The sequence below is a fragment of the Helianthus annuus genome, chromosome 1 (genome assembly GCF_002127325.2).
Source record: "Helianthus annuus cultivar XRQ/B chromosome 1, HanXRQr2.0-SUNRISE, whole genome shotgun sequence".
Taxonomy (NCBI): Eukaryota; Viridiplantae; Streptophyta; class Magnoliopsida; order Asterales; family Asteraceae; genus Helianthus; species Helianthus annuus.
The window spans coordinates 139,472,670-139,488,368 of record NC_035433.2 but is presented as its reverse complement, the minus strand read 5'-3'; the positions used below and the strand labels follow the sequence as shown (position 1 = coordinate 139,488,368).

Below are 15,699 nucleotides of genomic sequence, written 5' to 3'. Positions count from 1 at the left end.
TTTTTTTTATTTTTCCTTTTCAGTTAATTGTTATATAATAAAAACGCCAAAACAGCCAAAATGTTTGTTTAAACGATATTATCCAGTTAAACGCCACCAAAAAACTCCCAAACTATAATAAAATTACTTTGAAAAATTATTATAAAAAACCCAAAAAAATAAAAATAAAAAAATAAAAAGCAAACTTGAAAATGTAACTAGAAACAGTAAACACAAAATCAGTAAATACTAAAGAATCTAAAACGCCAAACTTGAAAGATGGGACGTGTTACAAACTTCAGAGATAAAACTTATCAAAAACATTAATTACAAAACAGTAACCGAAAAGACAAATACTTTATTATAATAATGCACCGCCTAATTTAGGCGCCAAAAAGACATCCTATAAAATGATACATCTCAGCAACTTCCATTTGATCAAACAAAAAAAATAAACGCCAATACTATTAAATACCACCCATTGTAAAACGCCAACAAATAAACTGAATGAATTGTTATCAGAGGGGAGTAACTCAGAAAGATTTTGCTGCATGAGATGGACAAAAATTCAGGAAAAAGATACTGATGCTAGTCATATGACATTTTGTATTTTTTGTTCTTGAAGAAGGTTTGGATGAGGAGAAGAGGTCAATGACACTGAAGAGTGGGTTCACTATAAAGATGAAGATCCAGATAAAGAAAAAGCGAAAAATCCACTCACACGCCATAGATCTATGTCCCCAAACATCCACAAAAAAGCCAGTTCAACATACGAGCAGGCAAAAAAGACCAAACCTATGGGTTTGTTAAGTTTACATAAAACGCCATATATTTGGTGACAGTTCTTGTTCTATTAAAGAAGAGAGAGACTGATGACAGTGAAGCGGAAAAGAGATCCGATTAGGATTTTTAATTTATTTCCTTCCCTTGTATTTTATTTCCTGTTGTTGAAATATAATTTAACAATAGTAAAACGCCAAGATACCACAAACGCCAAAATGTTTATAAAAATAATAGATTAATAGGCCATCTTGTTTAAAACGCCTTGGAAAACGCCATTCAAATAGATTTCCTGCCCCCTGGGTTCCAATGGCATACGATGTGAATAAACGCCATAAACGCCAAAATATTGATACAATGAAACCATTAAAACGCCATTAATTATTGAATTTGGTTAACGCCAAAAATCTTAAAAACCAAAAATTAAAACAACATTGGGAAAAGCGGAACTGGAAAAGCAGAAGATGAAAGGACAAGCCCCTCCGCCCTTTTCTAAGCGGCATGACACGTGTTGGGCCAGGAAGAGTTCTCACACTTTTGAGCGTTTTCTCCCGATCCCGTTTCTATATATATATATATATATATATATATATATATGAAAGTTCTGCAATTATTTAGAGTTCTGAAATGAACCCAACCCTATATATATATATAATATATCTATACTACTTTATAAAACATATCCAAAGGACTTCTTAAAGTCCATAAAAATTCCATTAAAACACCATTAAAGCATGATGTACAATCCTCTAAAGCACAACATAATTTGGTTTTCCTATTCTACCCTCACTCACAAAACAATGCGGAGAACAAAACCACGTTATCAGCTCATTAGGGTTTCTGTCTTTCACATCCGCCCCATTTCTTCTCTCTCTCTCTCACCAGGCGATAACCCTTGATCGATGGATTTCACTGCCGAATTCACTGGATCGACGGATTTCACCTGCGAATCCACATCTCAGGTACCATCTGTTAAACCTTATCGGCATTTTTGGTTTGTTGTTTGACTTAGATCTGTAAATTTTAGGGTTTTTTCTCCGGCTATGACCCTTGAGCGATGGATTTCACCGGCGTTTTCAAATCTCAGGTAACATCTTTTTTACCTCTCGGCATTTTTGGTTTGAAATTTGTCTTGGATCTGTTAAATTTTAGGGTTTATTTCTCCGGCGATAACCTTAGAGATAGATGGATTTCACCGGCGTTTTCACATCTCAGGTACCATCTTATTAACCAGACCTGTAACTATTTTCTTGCAGATCTGTTAAATTTTAGGGTTTGTTTCTACTTGATTTGTGAAATAGATCCAGATCTGTAACTATTTTCTTGCAGATCTGGTTACTTTCAGATCCGTACAGCTATGGAATCTTACATAAGGGTGTAAATGAGAATTAGGAGAAAACGGTTTGGAGTTGGGGTTATATAAATATAATTGGACCTTGGACCCCAAAATTTGTTTCCAAAATGTATAGCTGTGCAGCACATTGGCGCTTTTGAGCAATTTTAAAGGATTTGGGGAATTTTATTTCAAATATTATAGCTTTGTAACTTCATGGACTGCATAGGCCTTGGAGCTTGTGAAGCACAGCTCTTCATGAGGAGTGCTTTTTTGGTTTGATTTAATTCATTTTTTGTTAATCGTTCGTACCGCATGGAAGTAAAAATTGTATACAAGTAGTTATAAACTAGGAAGCATTGCTTGTATCTCTCGGTGAGTTGTGATTTATTTTTTGGTTATGTTATTTTCTTGCAGTTTTGGGCTAATCTACTGAGCTGTTTCTTTGGAACTGAAAATGAGTAGCCGCTTCTCGCGTATGATTTACGTTGGAAACCTGCCTTTGGATATAAGAGAGAGGGAAGTTGAAGATCTTTTTTGGTTTGAGTTAATTCATTTTTTGTTAATCGTTCGTACCGCATGGAAGTAAAAATTGTATACAAGTAGTTATAAACTAGGAAGCATTGCTTGTATCTCTCGGTGAGTTGTGATTTATTTTTTGGTTATGTTATTTTCTTGCAGTTTTGGGCTAATCTACTGAGCTGTTTCTTTGGAACTGAAAATGAGTAGCCGCTTCTCGCGTATGATTTACGTTGGAAACCTGCCTTTGGATATAAGAGAGAGGGAAGTTGAAGATCTTTTCTATAAGGTTTGTTCCAATGTCTCTTTTCTTCCTCTTTTCATTAAAGCTCAAGATTGTGTTTATTTTTAATGCTGGTTTTTGCTTCATTCAGTATGGACGCATATTGGACATAGAATTGAAAATTCCACCTCGTGCTCCCTGTTATTGTTTTGTGGAGGTAATACACTAAATTTGGATTTCATTCTTTTAATTTCTTTCATTTGTCTGGAGTAATAAGTTTCAACAATTATTTTGACTTCTGACTGTCCGATGTTGTTTAAATTGTAGTTTGCAAATGCACGAGATGCTGAAGATGCCATTAGGGGCCGTGATGGCTATAACTTTGATGGTTGCCGCCTCAGGGTACCACAAAACATCGATAAATTTATTGTTAAAAACTTGTGATTAAATGTCTTTCTATAAAATCTAAAAAACCTTTGATATGCTCTTTGGTGCAGGTTGAGCTTGCTCATGGTGGCCGTGGACAATCATCTTCAGGTGATGGGGCGGATGGCGCTTTTGAGCAATTTTATTTCAAATATTATAGCTTTGGAACTTCATGGACTGCATAGGCCTTGGAGCTTGTGAAGCACAGCTCTTCATGAGGAGTGCTTTTTTGGTTTGATTTAATTCATTTTTTGTTCAGAGGTGAGGGTTGTGTGTATATTTTTTCTTATTTGTAATGTAATGCGACTTTTTATTCTTACATGTTATCATATTTGTAATGTAATGCGACTTTTTAATCACTTTTCAGAGACAATGGTGTGGAAACGAGTGGCCGCAAGGTGTGATATGATCAATCTCAACAACTTCATATAAGGAAGCAAATGCATGAAACAATGTACTCTCACAACTGAAATAGAAAATGTTCCCTAAAACATGTGGCGTTGGAATGCACTCTCCTGTCACACTAAAACATGTTCTTCCACCAAAAGCGCAGCCTAAACAGTGCACCAAAACAGAACCGTTTCGATTAGAGGTGTAGCAAGGCATGAAGAAGTACAAAAGGAAATGGAAGAAAGCCTAACCCACCTAACCCACCCCATGGTGTTGTAAGAAGCTCAATGGCTAAAAGGTTTTAAATTTTTTAATTTCATATTAACTTTATAATTCTTACCAACTCCTTAGTTTGTTATAACTGCTATTTCTATTTTTGCAACATGGTCTGCTGATCAGTTTGTTTCATGACTGAACTCGCCTGATTTATTCAAAGCTGAAGGATACAAGAGGGGAATCCAGAAACTTGTACAACCAAGGTAGTATTCTGGTCTACTTTGTTATAAATCTTATACTATTTTATTTCATTAATTAGGATTATAATTGTTCCTTTGATTAGGTCCAATATGTCATTTTCTTAAAACTAACAGAAGCTAGAAAACAACTAATGAACCTAAATAACTGTGAGAGATCAGGCCAGCTACTGTTGACCAACGAATCTTTAATATTAAAACTCAAACAAATCAGAAGCACCTCACTTGCATGAACATGAACTTAAAGGTTTCTTTTACTAGACTAGGTCAACTATTTGATATTTGAGTTACTAGAGGGTGTGGTATAAAGCCCCTAGAGGCTTTATCACGTCACGTCAGATCCACCTAGGCGTCACGTCGTCATATGGGGGGTTTTAAAGCCTCTCCTTTTAACTTGCATGTTGTGGTATAAAGCCCTCTATTAAACAAAATTAAAAAAAAAGATTTATTGGTTAAAAATAGGTGGGCCCCACCTCTATTAAACTCAATTATTTTAATTATTTAATTAGTGATCAAAGTTGCCTCTTTTATTTAAAATATAATAATAATAAAAGAGATTAACTTATGTATGATCCTCATGTGTTTTAGTTGTTTAAGTATTCAGATCTTTAAATATAATCTCAGGTTTGTTTCTTTGGGTTTATGGATCCTAAACTAGCTTTTGTGAGAGTTGCACACCCTAATCAATTGATCTTTTTTATCTTCTTATGGTTGTTGATTTTTGCATCTTGTTTCTAGAAAGAATATGGGGCCCTTTTTCATGTCTGACCACAGGTGAGCGGGAGGATATTTGAGCGCCACAATTCAAAATTTAAATAGTTTTAGGAGGGGGAGAAAACGAGATAGAGAGAGAAAGAGAGCCAGACCTGCCAATGCAGATGCAGACTTGCAGCTTTTGAGTCCTCATGAAAGAGAAAGACAACTAATGTAGCAGAAGAAACACAATCTTTAAGGACATGAAGAAAATGTATGCCATGGAAATTGTCACTTTATTATTTAATGTACATTGATTATTTAATTTGTTTTATACTATTAAAGATTTTATTTTGGTAGAAACTAACATGTGAGAAACTGTTTGAACTAATTTGTGCTCATTTTTCTGATGCAGGTGCTACCAAAACTTGAAAGAATCAAATCCATGTTTACTCGACCTCTATCAGGTTATTAAATACTTCTGGATAAGTGTATTGAGATTTTTTTGGTTACTGTTGTTTGATGAATGACGTGGCTCTTTCTTAAACCAGGGACGGGTTCCTGTCCAGGTGCACATATGCATAGAACCGATGAGGTTTGGCATGACGATGCGTCACAGGAAGCCATTGAAAACTGGCCTGATAGGCCTTTTGATCCGCCAAGAATGTGCATTTGGGCGCTGCACGGATATGTGTATGCACGATTCTTATATGTATTCAATGTCGGACTGTTTTGTGACGATGTGAGGATGATGATCAATTTCAAGCCTTCAACTTAAATGGACTACTCCAGTTGTAGAAGTGAGTCTGTACATACAAAAGGCATCATAACCGACTCTTAAACAAGAGCTTGAACGTATGTGTTTTGATTATCACTTTTTTGTATAATAATCTTCTATTTGTTCGTCTTTTTGGTTGTTAAATAGATATTGAATACCGAATTTGTTCGTCTAGGGTATTCAATGGTGCTGTTGAAGACCAAACTGCAGTCAAGGTTAGTTTGTCTTTCTACTTTCTTTCTAATCCACATATGATGGATTCTATTCTCGAAAATAACTGTGTTGATAATTGTGTTTTTTGGGAATTGGATGTGAGTTCAGGTACAAAGAGATTTGCTAGGCTGAACCCCAGAGATTGCTGGTATTGGTTGGGAGGTTGTCGGAGGCATAATCCCGAGTGTTTGCTTTGGCTGAGAATGGGTTCACGACCTTTGGGTTGTAGCGAGTTCAAGCCTGAGCGAATCATATATGGACATGATTATATGTTTTAGTCTCATTAGTTAACTGTTTGCTGAAAAATAGTCAACCTGTGAACACGTGTGACGTAATTGGTTTTTACTTTTTTTATGTCATAAAAATGTTGATTTAGAAAATTTGAAGTGTAAATGGACCGTGTTCGTGTCAATTTGTGATTTTTATTGCATTAATTATGGTCTCTATGTGCTAGACTGCCAGCTATGGGATATGCCTGAATCTTGATGTGTTGATTGCGTGAATACAAGTGAAAGTATCTTACAAGTCTTTAATTTCATAACTTATTCATACGCTCTTAAGTGATAAAGACAAAAACGCAATATACCAAAGGTGATAACATGCAAATGAAAGTGTTATGCTATTACTGTGCTTATACAGTTATACATATTAAGAGAGACATCAAAGAAAATCGTTGTTATATTAACGCCTTTACAAAAAAAAAAAAAAAATCACTTTTGTATGAAGTTCACATCACATTCCTCATAAGTCCTACTATGATATAATGTAAAAGGAAAAAAGGGTCAACATTATTGTAAACAACACTTAGTTACCATTGCAACGCAAACAAACCTAAATCAATGGAATTGTAAATTGTCGCCGCCGCCGTATCGCGCGGGTTTTCCACCACGGGCATTAATCTTCCGCCGCAACGCGAATAAACCTAATTCAACCGAATCGTAAATTGTCGCCAACGCAGTTTGGTTTGTTTACATCCTTTTAAAACTCTTTAAATCCCCAATGACCGGTTTTGAAGTATCTTATGACCCAACTGAACTGAACCTTTTCATGCACACGCTTAGAATTACTAACAAGTGTTGTGTTTTTCGTTGCATCGCGAATTTGGTTTTGGTTATCGCTCAAAACCGAACCGCCCTGAACATAGCCCTAAACTCACCGACCTAAGTGATATGTTTCCCGCCGCATCGCGCGGGTAAACGACTTAATTGATTATGTTGAGTGTTTGATCATGTTGTGCATGTTCAGTTTGATGTAAATACATCGGTTTAAATACATCTTTTGGAATAACTGTTATAGATCATCACTTGCCTCTCAGACACTATTCTCTTCACTTAGTTCATCTCGAAATCAGACTTAATTAGAGGCAGTTGGTTAATTAGAGGCAGATGGATGGATGGATGGACGGACAAACGTACGGACGTACGGACGGACGGACGGACATTGGGAAATCTAAAAGCCGGTTTATATGTAGTAAGTTTGATTACTAAAAGAGCTATTATCATTATGAAAGTTGTTGTGAAATAATTTGATTGCATTTCTTGTTTCCAGATTGGCATAAATGTGATACTTGTAAAAGAGCTTCAGATTTCCAATGCTATTGCTGTCCAAAGAGTGTTTGCGGACGTTGTATGAAATCTGCCGATTTTATTCATGTTAAAGGGAAGAAAGGATTCTGTGATCACAGCTTGAAGCTTACACTACTTGTGGTAGAAAAGAAAGATGTTGATTCTGATGGGGTATTTTTGTAAATTACCATTTTTACGTTGTTTATGTTTTAAAGTTCAATCGCATATGATTGTTTGATAACTGTTCTAAATTGATAGAAACTATATTCAAAACTAGCAAGTGTTAAATGATACGAATTAATATAATTTAACAAAAACGATAATTGTTTTTGAACGATTCTTAAGTTGGAATGTGGTTTTCAGGAAACTGTAGACTTTAACAATCGGAACACGTACGAGACTCTATATAAGGAATATTGGGAGATTATTAATGACGCTGAAAAGTTGACTCTTGAAGAACTATTATCCGCCAAAACAAAACTGAAATCTGGAAAAAATTACGATTCAGACCAAAATGACGAAAGTGATGAGTACCAATGTTCGGATTCTGAAGAAAACGAAGAAAAGAAACCACATAGTTCCGAAAAGAAATTGAAAAGAGCAAAGCCTGAACCGTTAGGGCAAAAAGTAAAAACAATAGTCAAAAAGGAAGTTAAAGTCAAACAAGGAAGAGTTCATGGGATGGGGATCAACACGTGTCATTGAATTTCTTACCTAGATAGGAAAGGATACATCTATTGCATTATCTCAACGTGAGCTAGAAAACATCGTTAAAAGGTACAGCTAGGAAATGAATCTAATCCAAAAGAACAAGATAGTCGAGTGTGACGAATGGTTACGGATGATCACTTCTCTGAGGTGAACCACCATTAAACCTTAAAGTGATGCTAAAAAAGATGGTTGTGATGAATATGATTTTTTCTCCTGCTTTTTTTATTTGTTAAACCATCAACCGTTTTTGAACGTTGTAAAATTTCAGGAAGAATGTCAAGATTTAAAAAAGAAAGTGAAATCCGGAATGCTTCAAAAGCTTGAGTTGGTAAGCCTAAATGTCATTGTGCATTCCCTAATATATATTGCAATAGAATTGTATTTTACAAATGTATATCTACATATACGAAACTGACCATGTTGACTTGTATGACAGTTCTTGAAGAAAAGGCTAGGAGTCTACACAGGGACATTGTGACACATGTATGTACGAGTAACCATTCATTTATTATTACTCAAATTTATTGTTTCTCACTAATGTTATTACCTTTTTAAGTATATTAGTTGGTTAATGCAATTGCTAACTGCTATAATCATTTTCTGTTAATTAGTGGATTCCTCGAGAGCTTGGCATATTGAAACATCGTATCGACCAAGCAAACGAGAAAAGATGGAGAAAAGAATGTCCTTTTTTTAGTAATTGATGGAACTTACTCTGTACTAATCTAAATTTAGGGGTGTTCACAGCTCAGTTCAGCTGGTTTTGACAAAATTTCTCGGCAGAACCTCTATGTATGATGTCACAATATTGCAAACCCATCCGGAATCATTTGCTTACACTGTTCGGACAGATTGAACCGGTTGTTATAGTAAATTCTTAAAAATTATTGAAATAGTTCATGAACATACGAAATGGCGATGAAACTGGAGAATTTTTTTGGTTCCATGGAGCAGCTAGAAAAGTCAAGAAAACCATCTATTGTCAAAAGTCCAAGTCAATTGTTTGACTTTAGTAAAGAAAAGTCAAGCATGGATGATATGAGCAAGGTGGATGTTGAAGACATTGAAAGCTCTCAGTGGTTTGTTACGTGGCTGAGGGGTGAAAAGGTGGGGCCTGTGTCGTTATCGGTGCTCAAGAACTGGAGTCAGACCCAGGCTACATCAAAATCTATGATTTATAAGATAAGTGAAAGCAAAGAACAGGCCAAGCCACTGACTGCTGTGCTGAATCTTGCTTTTTCTAAAAAATGATCATGTTTTCAGGTGTTCTTTTGAAACTTAAGTTTTGAGTTTGCTAAAGTCAAAGTAGTATGTGCAGTTTATGAGTCTGTTTTTAGTGGTGGTATTATATAAGAGCAAGAGACTAGAGGTTTTGGAAACATGTTGTTCATAGTCTAAGAACAGGTAAGACTGGTCTCATTGTGTTGTTCAACTCTCTGCGTATTTTAGTTGTTTTGCTATTTTGTTCTTGAGGCTTTTTGCTTCACATGTTGGTTGAAATAGCTTTGCTGATAGAAGACAAAAAAGAAAGGTTTATTGGTTAAACAGGTACAAAAAAGAAAGAAACTATCTTATAATGATATTGTTTTTCAAGATGATACTTTAAGATGATTTCTACATGAAAAGCCACTCATATTTAAAGAAAGTGTAATAAGTCTAATAAACTGTGGTGCTAAATTTAACTAAATGTTATATATAATGCTTTATATTTAAGAAATTCTATGAACTTTAATTTTTTTTCTATAACAATGGCTTTGTTATGAGTTGTTGAAACTGGTCATCATTATTGTGATTTGTGAAAACAAGATATCTCCAAACTGATGATCATTCATGTCCTACACTCCTACCTTCTTAGCTAATTGTATCATATGACATTCATTTTAACCATGTATGATGAGCCATGTCAAAAAAAAAAAAAAAAAAAAAAAAAAAAATCCTAAAACACAAATCTTTAATTCTTTAATTGAAAAAAGGTTTGAATACATACATGGACCAAACACATTTTCTTCCGGACTAATCTTGTATTTGGTCGATCTCCTTGTCGTCACCGTGATCAACATTATTAACTCCACCAGCACCATACCTCCATCCATCCTCATCATTTTCTCTATCGTCTTCATTGTCTTCTTGCACATACTTAACAACTACAGGCCATGGCCGCTTCTTGCCTGTGATAGCAGGATAAACATTAAGAACAACTGATTTTTTAAGTGAAGTGTATAGATATGTTTGGTGAATTCGGTTTGGTTTTAAAACCGGTTTGGGCCAAAAATCGGTGTTAACTGTTTTTTAAAATCGGTTTGATTTTTAAACGGATTACAAATGTCGCAAAGAAGAACCGTGCTATAACTGCGGTACCATACACAAAACGAGTACCGCGTTTTAAATTGTTGCCGCCGCATCGCGCGGGTTCCGGCTAGTATATATATATATATATATATATATATATATAGGATCAAATACAAACCATATTTCGCATACAAACTGTAAGAACTATTTAAAAAGTGTCACGTGTCATCCAACCAATTATAGAGAAATGATAAAATAATATCCTAAATAATATCAATTATATTGAATTCCCTATAAATATGCAAACAATTAATTAATTCTTTATTTGGATCTTCCTTCTGTTTTCAATGTGCTGATTAAGAAAAGTGTTGATATCATTCAAATATGTGCTAAAATCAATTATCTTGATTAATTTTCAATTCAAAAGTGCTACTTTTACGTATGTATTATTTTGGTATGTGCTAATTTAACTTTTTTTAAGTGCTAGGATCTGTTCTTACGGTTTGTAGGATAAATATGGTTTGTACACATATATATATATATATATATATTGCTTTCTCACAAACTAGTATATGTATAGATCATGTAATTACTTGTGTTTTGGGCTATTGTACACTTTAATATGTTATATGTATGTATAATATGGGTTGGTATCTAAAGTATACATGTTGTTTAGATACTAGTATATTAGATGGGTGTTTCGTTTAAAAGATGGTTATGTTCATGTTGGTAGTATTTTTAGTGGTGGGTTGTATATTAAACTTTATATTAGTTGATACGGATACTTTAGACAATAAAAATGATGTTTTTATAACAATGTGAGGTTCAAAACTATTAATGATCTTGTAAGGTAATTTTATAGAGTATCATGATTACTCTACAAATGTTCTTGTTGGGTAATTTTGAATTATATGTTGTTTGATAAACTTGTAGAGTAATTTTGATACGCTTGTAGAGTAATTTTGATAATTACACTACAAAATCATTTGTAGAATAATTTAAATAAACATATAATTACGAAAATGTCACAACGTTTTATTTTTTTTTTTTTACTTTTTCACGCCTTTCGTACGCACGTTATGTACGCTAAGAGTATTTGTACGCAAACGTAACCCAACAAGACTAACAAGTACTACAATTGGAGATCCTGTCTCGACACCTTTCCACCTGCACGACTGTGCTCCATACAAGCATGCCTGTGCCTGTACCAAGATTCTTGACAAAGAAAATAAACAAATACTTATATCCTAACAATTGAAGATCACTCTTAGTTGGATCCTTCGTGATTGTTATTATGATCACCTTTTCATTATGGTTGCAAAAGTCGCTAGGCGCCCCCTAGTCGGTCGATCGGGGAGTTGAGAGTACTCGGCCTAGCCGGAGAGTACCCGATGAGTACTCGGACATGTTAAATTATAAATAAATTAGTTTTTGGAAATTAAATATATGTCAAATAACATAAATTTACTAATATCTATAACAAAATACGTGAAAATGATATTCATTCTTTAATATAACAGACATAGAAATTATGTTTTATTATTTTTTAAGTCAAACTCGGTCCGAATTGACATACTGGATACGATTTTGGCCGAGGTTGACCGATTCCGAGTAATTAGGCGGAGTCAAATAAAGTCGCCTCGGCAGCCTACCTTGTAGCGACTACACAGGGAGTACTTGGCCTTGGAAACCTTGTTTTACAACCACGCTCTTCATTGAATCGGACAAAGACTCCACTGAATAACCGCTTGAACTTTAGGGCTGTTTGGTAGCCTCTCAATGACCATTCAGATGCTACCTCTTAATGGTTTAAAACATCTGAATAGAGGTAACCTCAAGTCTGAATGGTTAAGAGGTAACCTCTGAATGGTAAATAATCACATGTCACATTCTTCTACCTTCTCATTGATAAAATTCTTAATGGTTCCATTAAAAGGTAGCCTCTTAATGACTATTCAGAGGCTACCAAACAGCCCCTTTGTAATCTAAACCAAGAAAACCTTTCTTCTTTGATTGAACACAACAAATTCGAAGTCAACAAAAACAAACAATAATCCCAGGGAATTCGAACTGAAACAGACCCGTCAACCAAATCTCGAACACAATCGTAATACACTATCAGATCAAACCATATGTTGGTACTAACAATTGTTCAATAAGATTAACTTGGTCGACAACTTAATCCAATACCACTAAAATCTGTTGATAACACTAAGATTACCAACATATCTCTACGCGGAACAGGTTGCAGAGGGCTTGAGGCGGCAGAGAAATGCGGATACGACTAAGGAAACGGTTATGCACTTCTTCTTTTTGGTGATAATGTTAAAACTATCACAGAAACATGCCACTAAAACCTATGTAGTTACATGTACATGCGGTGACGCGGATGCGTTAAGCAAGCCATCTATGTACCCATTATTGTCAAATGCATTAAACCAACCCCAACATGGCCATATTACAAGTTTGTTTACACATTACTGACCCACCTACTTTATATGCTATAAATAAGAGCATCAGCTATGCAACATTTACCATTTTTTTAGCATTACCGTCACTTCAGACGAATTCAATCCGACAGGATTTGGAGCCACGATAGAACTTCAATACTTGACCACGTGTCTTTGGATCGATTTTATGAGCATTTATTGTTAAAATCTCCAAATGATTTGCGTGTTTCAACATATAACTTATTAACTTAAGCTCTTCTGGTGTTACAGTTTCCCGATTCTTAATGGTAATTTTCTTCATCTTGAAGCGCAAACAAGTCGGTACCTCCACTGGCGGGTTCCACCTCATGGTATAGATATGCTGTGCATGCGGGAAAGGTAGAAACCCCTAAACATGAACACAAAAAGAACAAAGAAACATTACATATTTACATTCAGCCTCAGATTATGCATTTTGTTAAACTTACCTTCAAAAACGTAATATGCTCAACATTAGGCATTTTGTTAAAAAAGGTCGGCAACATACTCCAGCTGCAAAAAACATCGAGCCCAATCGCAAATTCAACCAGGTTAGGGAACACTGGCATGTCTAAATTATGGACATTGATGAAAGCCTGCATAAACCAAACAAACAATAAGCATCATCATCTGAATCCAAAGTTTATATATTTTTTCCGTCCAACACCCTGTTAACCAATGGGACCCATTAAAAAGCAACGTGCGTTACTGCGTTGGACAAGCGGCTTTCAAGGAGATTGAAGGCAGAAAACAAGTGGAAGCTAGATTCGAATCTGTGACAGTGTGACCTTTGCAAGAGGGAAAGCGCTTACCATTGCATCACCCTAGGGGCGGCAATTGTTGACACAACCCGAGCACGACAAGAAAGACAGGTTTGGGTAGACTAACACAACCCATTTAAAAACGGGTCGGGTTCGGTTTGACCCGTTTACCTGTTTAGAAAAAAAAAGGACTTATATTTTTGTTTTTTCTGTTTACATTTTACATGGTTGATAATAATAATGTTAGTTTTGGCACACTATTTTATATGCTTGTCACACTCATACTGACCATTAAACATGTATGACTCATTTAAAAATACGGGTTAAGCGGGTCGTCTTCTGGTTGACCCGAATTTATGTGTGAGCGTGTTGGGGTTGAAATCTTTGATACAAATAATAATATGGGTTGGGTTCGGGTTGCACATTTCAACCCACCAACCCGCAACCTGTCAACCCATCAACCCGACACGATTGCCAACCCTTTGTCACCCCCTAGAACGTTTTCTTTTAGTGTTTCATGTATTGTTGAAACATAACAATAGCATGTTATGACATAACAAAAATGAACATAGCTTAAATGCGCGATCTAAGTTGATGTATTTACTATTTAGCCGTGACATTTTAAAATCTTAAACAAATCAAACTTTCAAAATAAATGAATAAGCATACCGACATACCGTCAAAGTCGAATCATTTAACGTCAATACTTTGACATTCGAGAGGCACGTCACGAGCTGAGCAACATGAAAATCTCCACCACCGGTTTGTACCTTCAAGTGAGCTTCAGTAAGCGACAAAGGTTCCGTTAACAACGAGTAGCTTGTCGGCATTACATCCAAAACACTAAGGTATTCCAATCTAGGCGCATCGATCACAACCCTAAAATTCCCTCTACCACTACCACTCAGTGCAAACGACAACCTTAACTTCTTCAAAGACGGTGAAATAACCATACAACTCTCCATGCCATCTAACTCACCTATAAGTTGTCTCTCCACATACAATTCTTCCAAAACCGGACACCCGGAAATCAGATTCTTAAAACACACGTCACGCAGATAAACAATCGACACAAGACTAATCGATTTCAAACACGGAAACAAAACATCAACATCAGGCACATTTAACACGAACCCGCCTCGCAAAGTTAACCGAACTAGAGACCCACAAGTCCTAAACAAATCCCAGCAAAACCTAAACCTAAATCTATCATTAGGAAACCTAATATCAAGCTCTTGAACTTTACAATTAACAACATTACAAAGGGAATCATGAACACGATTATAATTACAGTTCTTGGAACAGTAAAGATGAAACATACGAATCGGAATCCCGCCCCGAAGAGCTAGGGTTTGATCGACGGAGTCGTGAAACTTGTTGACTTGTTCGATGTTTGAACAAAAGGGCATGACGAAATGAAGGTTGGGGAGGAAGGAGCAGAGGTTCTTCCACCTGTTTGATAAAATGCGTGTGCGAGTTGCGTCGGATTGTGGGAGGAGTGAGAGGATTTGAAGCAGCAGTGAGTCGTGTAATTTGCTTATGAAATCGGTTTCGTCGAGGTTAGGAGGTTTAGGCCTCTTGATCGCAACTTCTTTTGAGTGTAGATTCATGATTGATTGGAGGGTTTTGGTGCAGATTATTTGCAGAATTGGGGGTTTTGGTTGCGGATGATTGATTGGAGTTTTTGTTTTCTGTAACAAGTTTAAATCATATTAAATTAGGCCTGGCAAACGGGTCGGGTGGGTTTGGGTTACGGGTCAAAATGAGTTTTTGTTATTTTGACTTTTTGGTTTTTGCCATTTTGGCACTCGTTACGTTACATCTGATCATGTGTTGTTTATGCATGTTTAAATACCGGTTACATGCGATGATGTGCGGAGTTGATTATGCGTACTGAGACTGAAAAAACATGCAACAACCGACATGTTACTTGGCCCCGGCACAGACCTAACCAATCATCAATGCGTAATCGGCGCTGGTTACACGCGTTAGCGTACTGTCACACCCCAACCGATGGCGGAAACATCGGGATGAGACGAACAAATTGCTCAAAACATCATAACACTATGTGACGATATAAATTAAATTGAATTTCATA

The 15,699-nt window shown here is 35.8% G+C and overlaps 2 protein-coding genes and 1 long non-coding RNA gene across 23 annotated transcripts; 2 read left to right on the top strand and 1 right to left on the bottom strand.

Annotated features, from left to right (window-relative positions):
* Positions 1-1,562: 1,562 nt before the first annotated feature.
* On the top strand, positions 1,563-6,241 carry LOC110880743. Of its 19 annotated transcripts, none has more exons than XR_002559448.2 (14): positions 1,563-1,721; positions 1,787-1,846; positions 1,939-1,974; positions 2,510-2,900; positions 2,986-3,051; positions 3,162-3,236; positions 3,332-3,521; positions 3,628-3,948; positions 4,050-4,129; positions 4,862-5,090; positions 5,232-5,283; positions 5,368-5,671; positions 5,770-5,809; positions 5,916-6,241. It is a non-coding gene; the product is annotated as an uncharacterized LOC110880743 (long non-coding RNA). The 19 variants fall into 19 exon arrangements; XR_004862978.1 differs by having other exon boundaries at positions 2,089-2,900; XR_004862980.1 differs by having other exon boundaries at positions 2,067-2,900.
* Positions 6,242-7,020: 779 nt separating this feature from the next.
* LOC110880775 (zinc finger CCCH domain-containing protein 44) lies at positions 7,021-9,498 on the top strand. Of its 3 annotated transcripts, none has more exons than XR_002559453.2 (6): positions 7,021-7,277; positions 7,356-7,543; positions 7,736-8,230; positions 8,352-8,411; positions 8,520-8,566; positions 8,695-9,498. XR_002559453.2 is itself a non-coding variant. In XM_035975382.1 (5 exons), exons 1-3 carry the CDS (start codon positions 7,193-7,195, stop codon positions 8,075-8,077), a joined length of 615 nt encoding a protein of 204 aa, XP_035831275.1. In that variant the 5' UTR covers positions 7,027-7,192; the 3' UTR covers positions 8,078-8,411; positions 8,520-8,566; positions 8,695-9,498. The 3 variants fall into 3 exon arrangements, 1 of the variants encoding a protein (XP_035831275.1); XR_002559454.2 differs by having other exon boundaries at positions 7,022-7,277; positions 7,736-8,149; XM_035975382.1 differs by having other exon boundaries at positions 7,027-7,277; positions 7,736-8,411.
* Positions 9,499-12,436: 2,938 nt separating this feature from the next.
* Positions 12,437-15,297, bottom strand: LOC110880785 (F-box protein At4g22280). The gene is made up of 3 exons (XM_022129241.2): positions 14,279-15,297; positions 13,290-13,436; positions 12,437-13,210 (listed from the first exon to the last, which is right to left on the bottom strand). The coding sequence occupies exons 1-3, from the start codon at positions 15,209-15,211 to the stop codon at positions 12,932-12,934; spliced, it is 1,359 nt and encodes a 452-aa protein (XP_021984933.1). The 5' UTR covers positions 15,212-15,297; the 3' UTR covers positions 12,437-12,931.
* Positions 15,298-15,699: the final 402 nt, after the last annotated feature.

Bases quoted from the DNA above. Each gene is read 5' to 3' on its own strand.
- LOC110880775 (XM_035975382.1), top strand. From the start codon at position 7,193: ATGGATGGATGGATGGACGGACAAACGTACGGACGTACGGACGGACGG. The intron at 7,278-7,355 runs GTAAGTTTGATT...TCTTGTTTCCAG, and splicing joins TAAAAGCCGGTTTATATGTA to ATTGGCATAAATGTGATACT. The intron at 7,544-7,735 runs GTATTTTTGTAA...TGTGGTTTTCAG, and splicing joins AAGATGTTGATTCTGATGGG to GAAACTGTAGACTTTAACAA.
- LOC110880785 (XM_022129241.2), bottom strand. From the start codon at position 15,211: ATGAATCTACACTCAAAAGAAGTTGCGATCAAGAGGCCTAAACCTCCT. The intron at 13,437-14,278 runs GTATGTCGGTAT...TGGTTTATGCAG, and splicing joins TAAATGATTCGACTTTGACG to GCTTTCATCAATGTCCATAA. The intron at 13,211-13,289 runs GTAAGTTTAACA...GTTCATGTTTAG, and splicing joins AGCATATTACGTTTTTGAAG to GGGTTTCTACCTTTCCCGCA.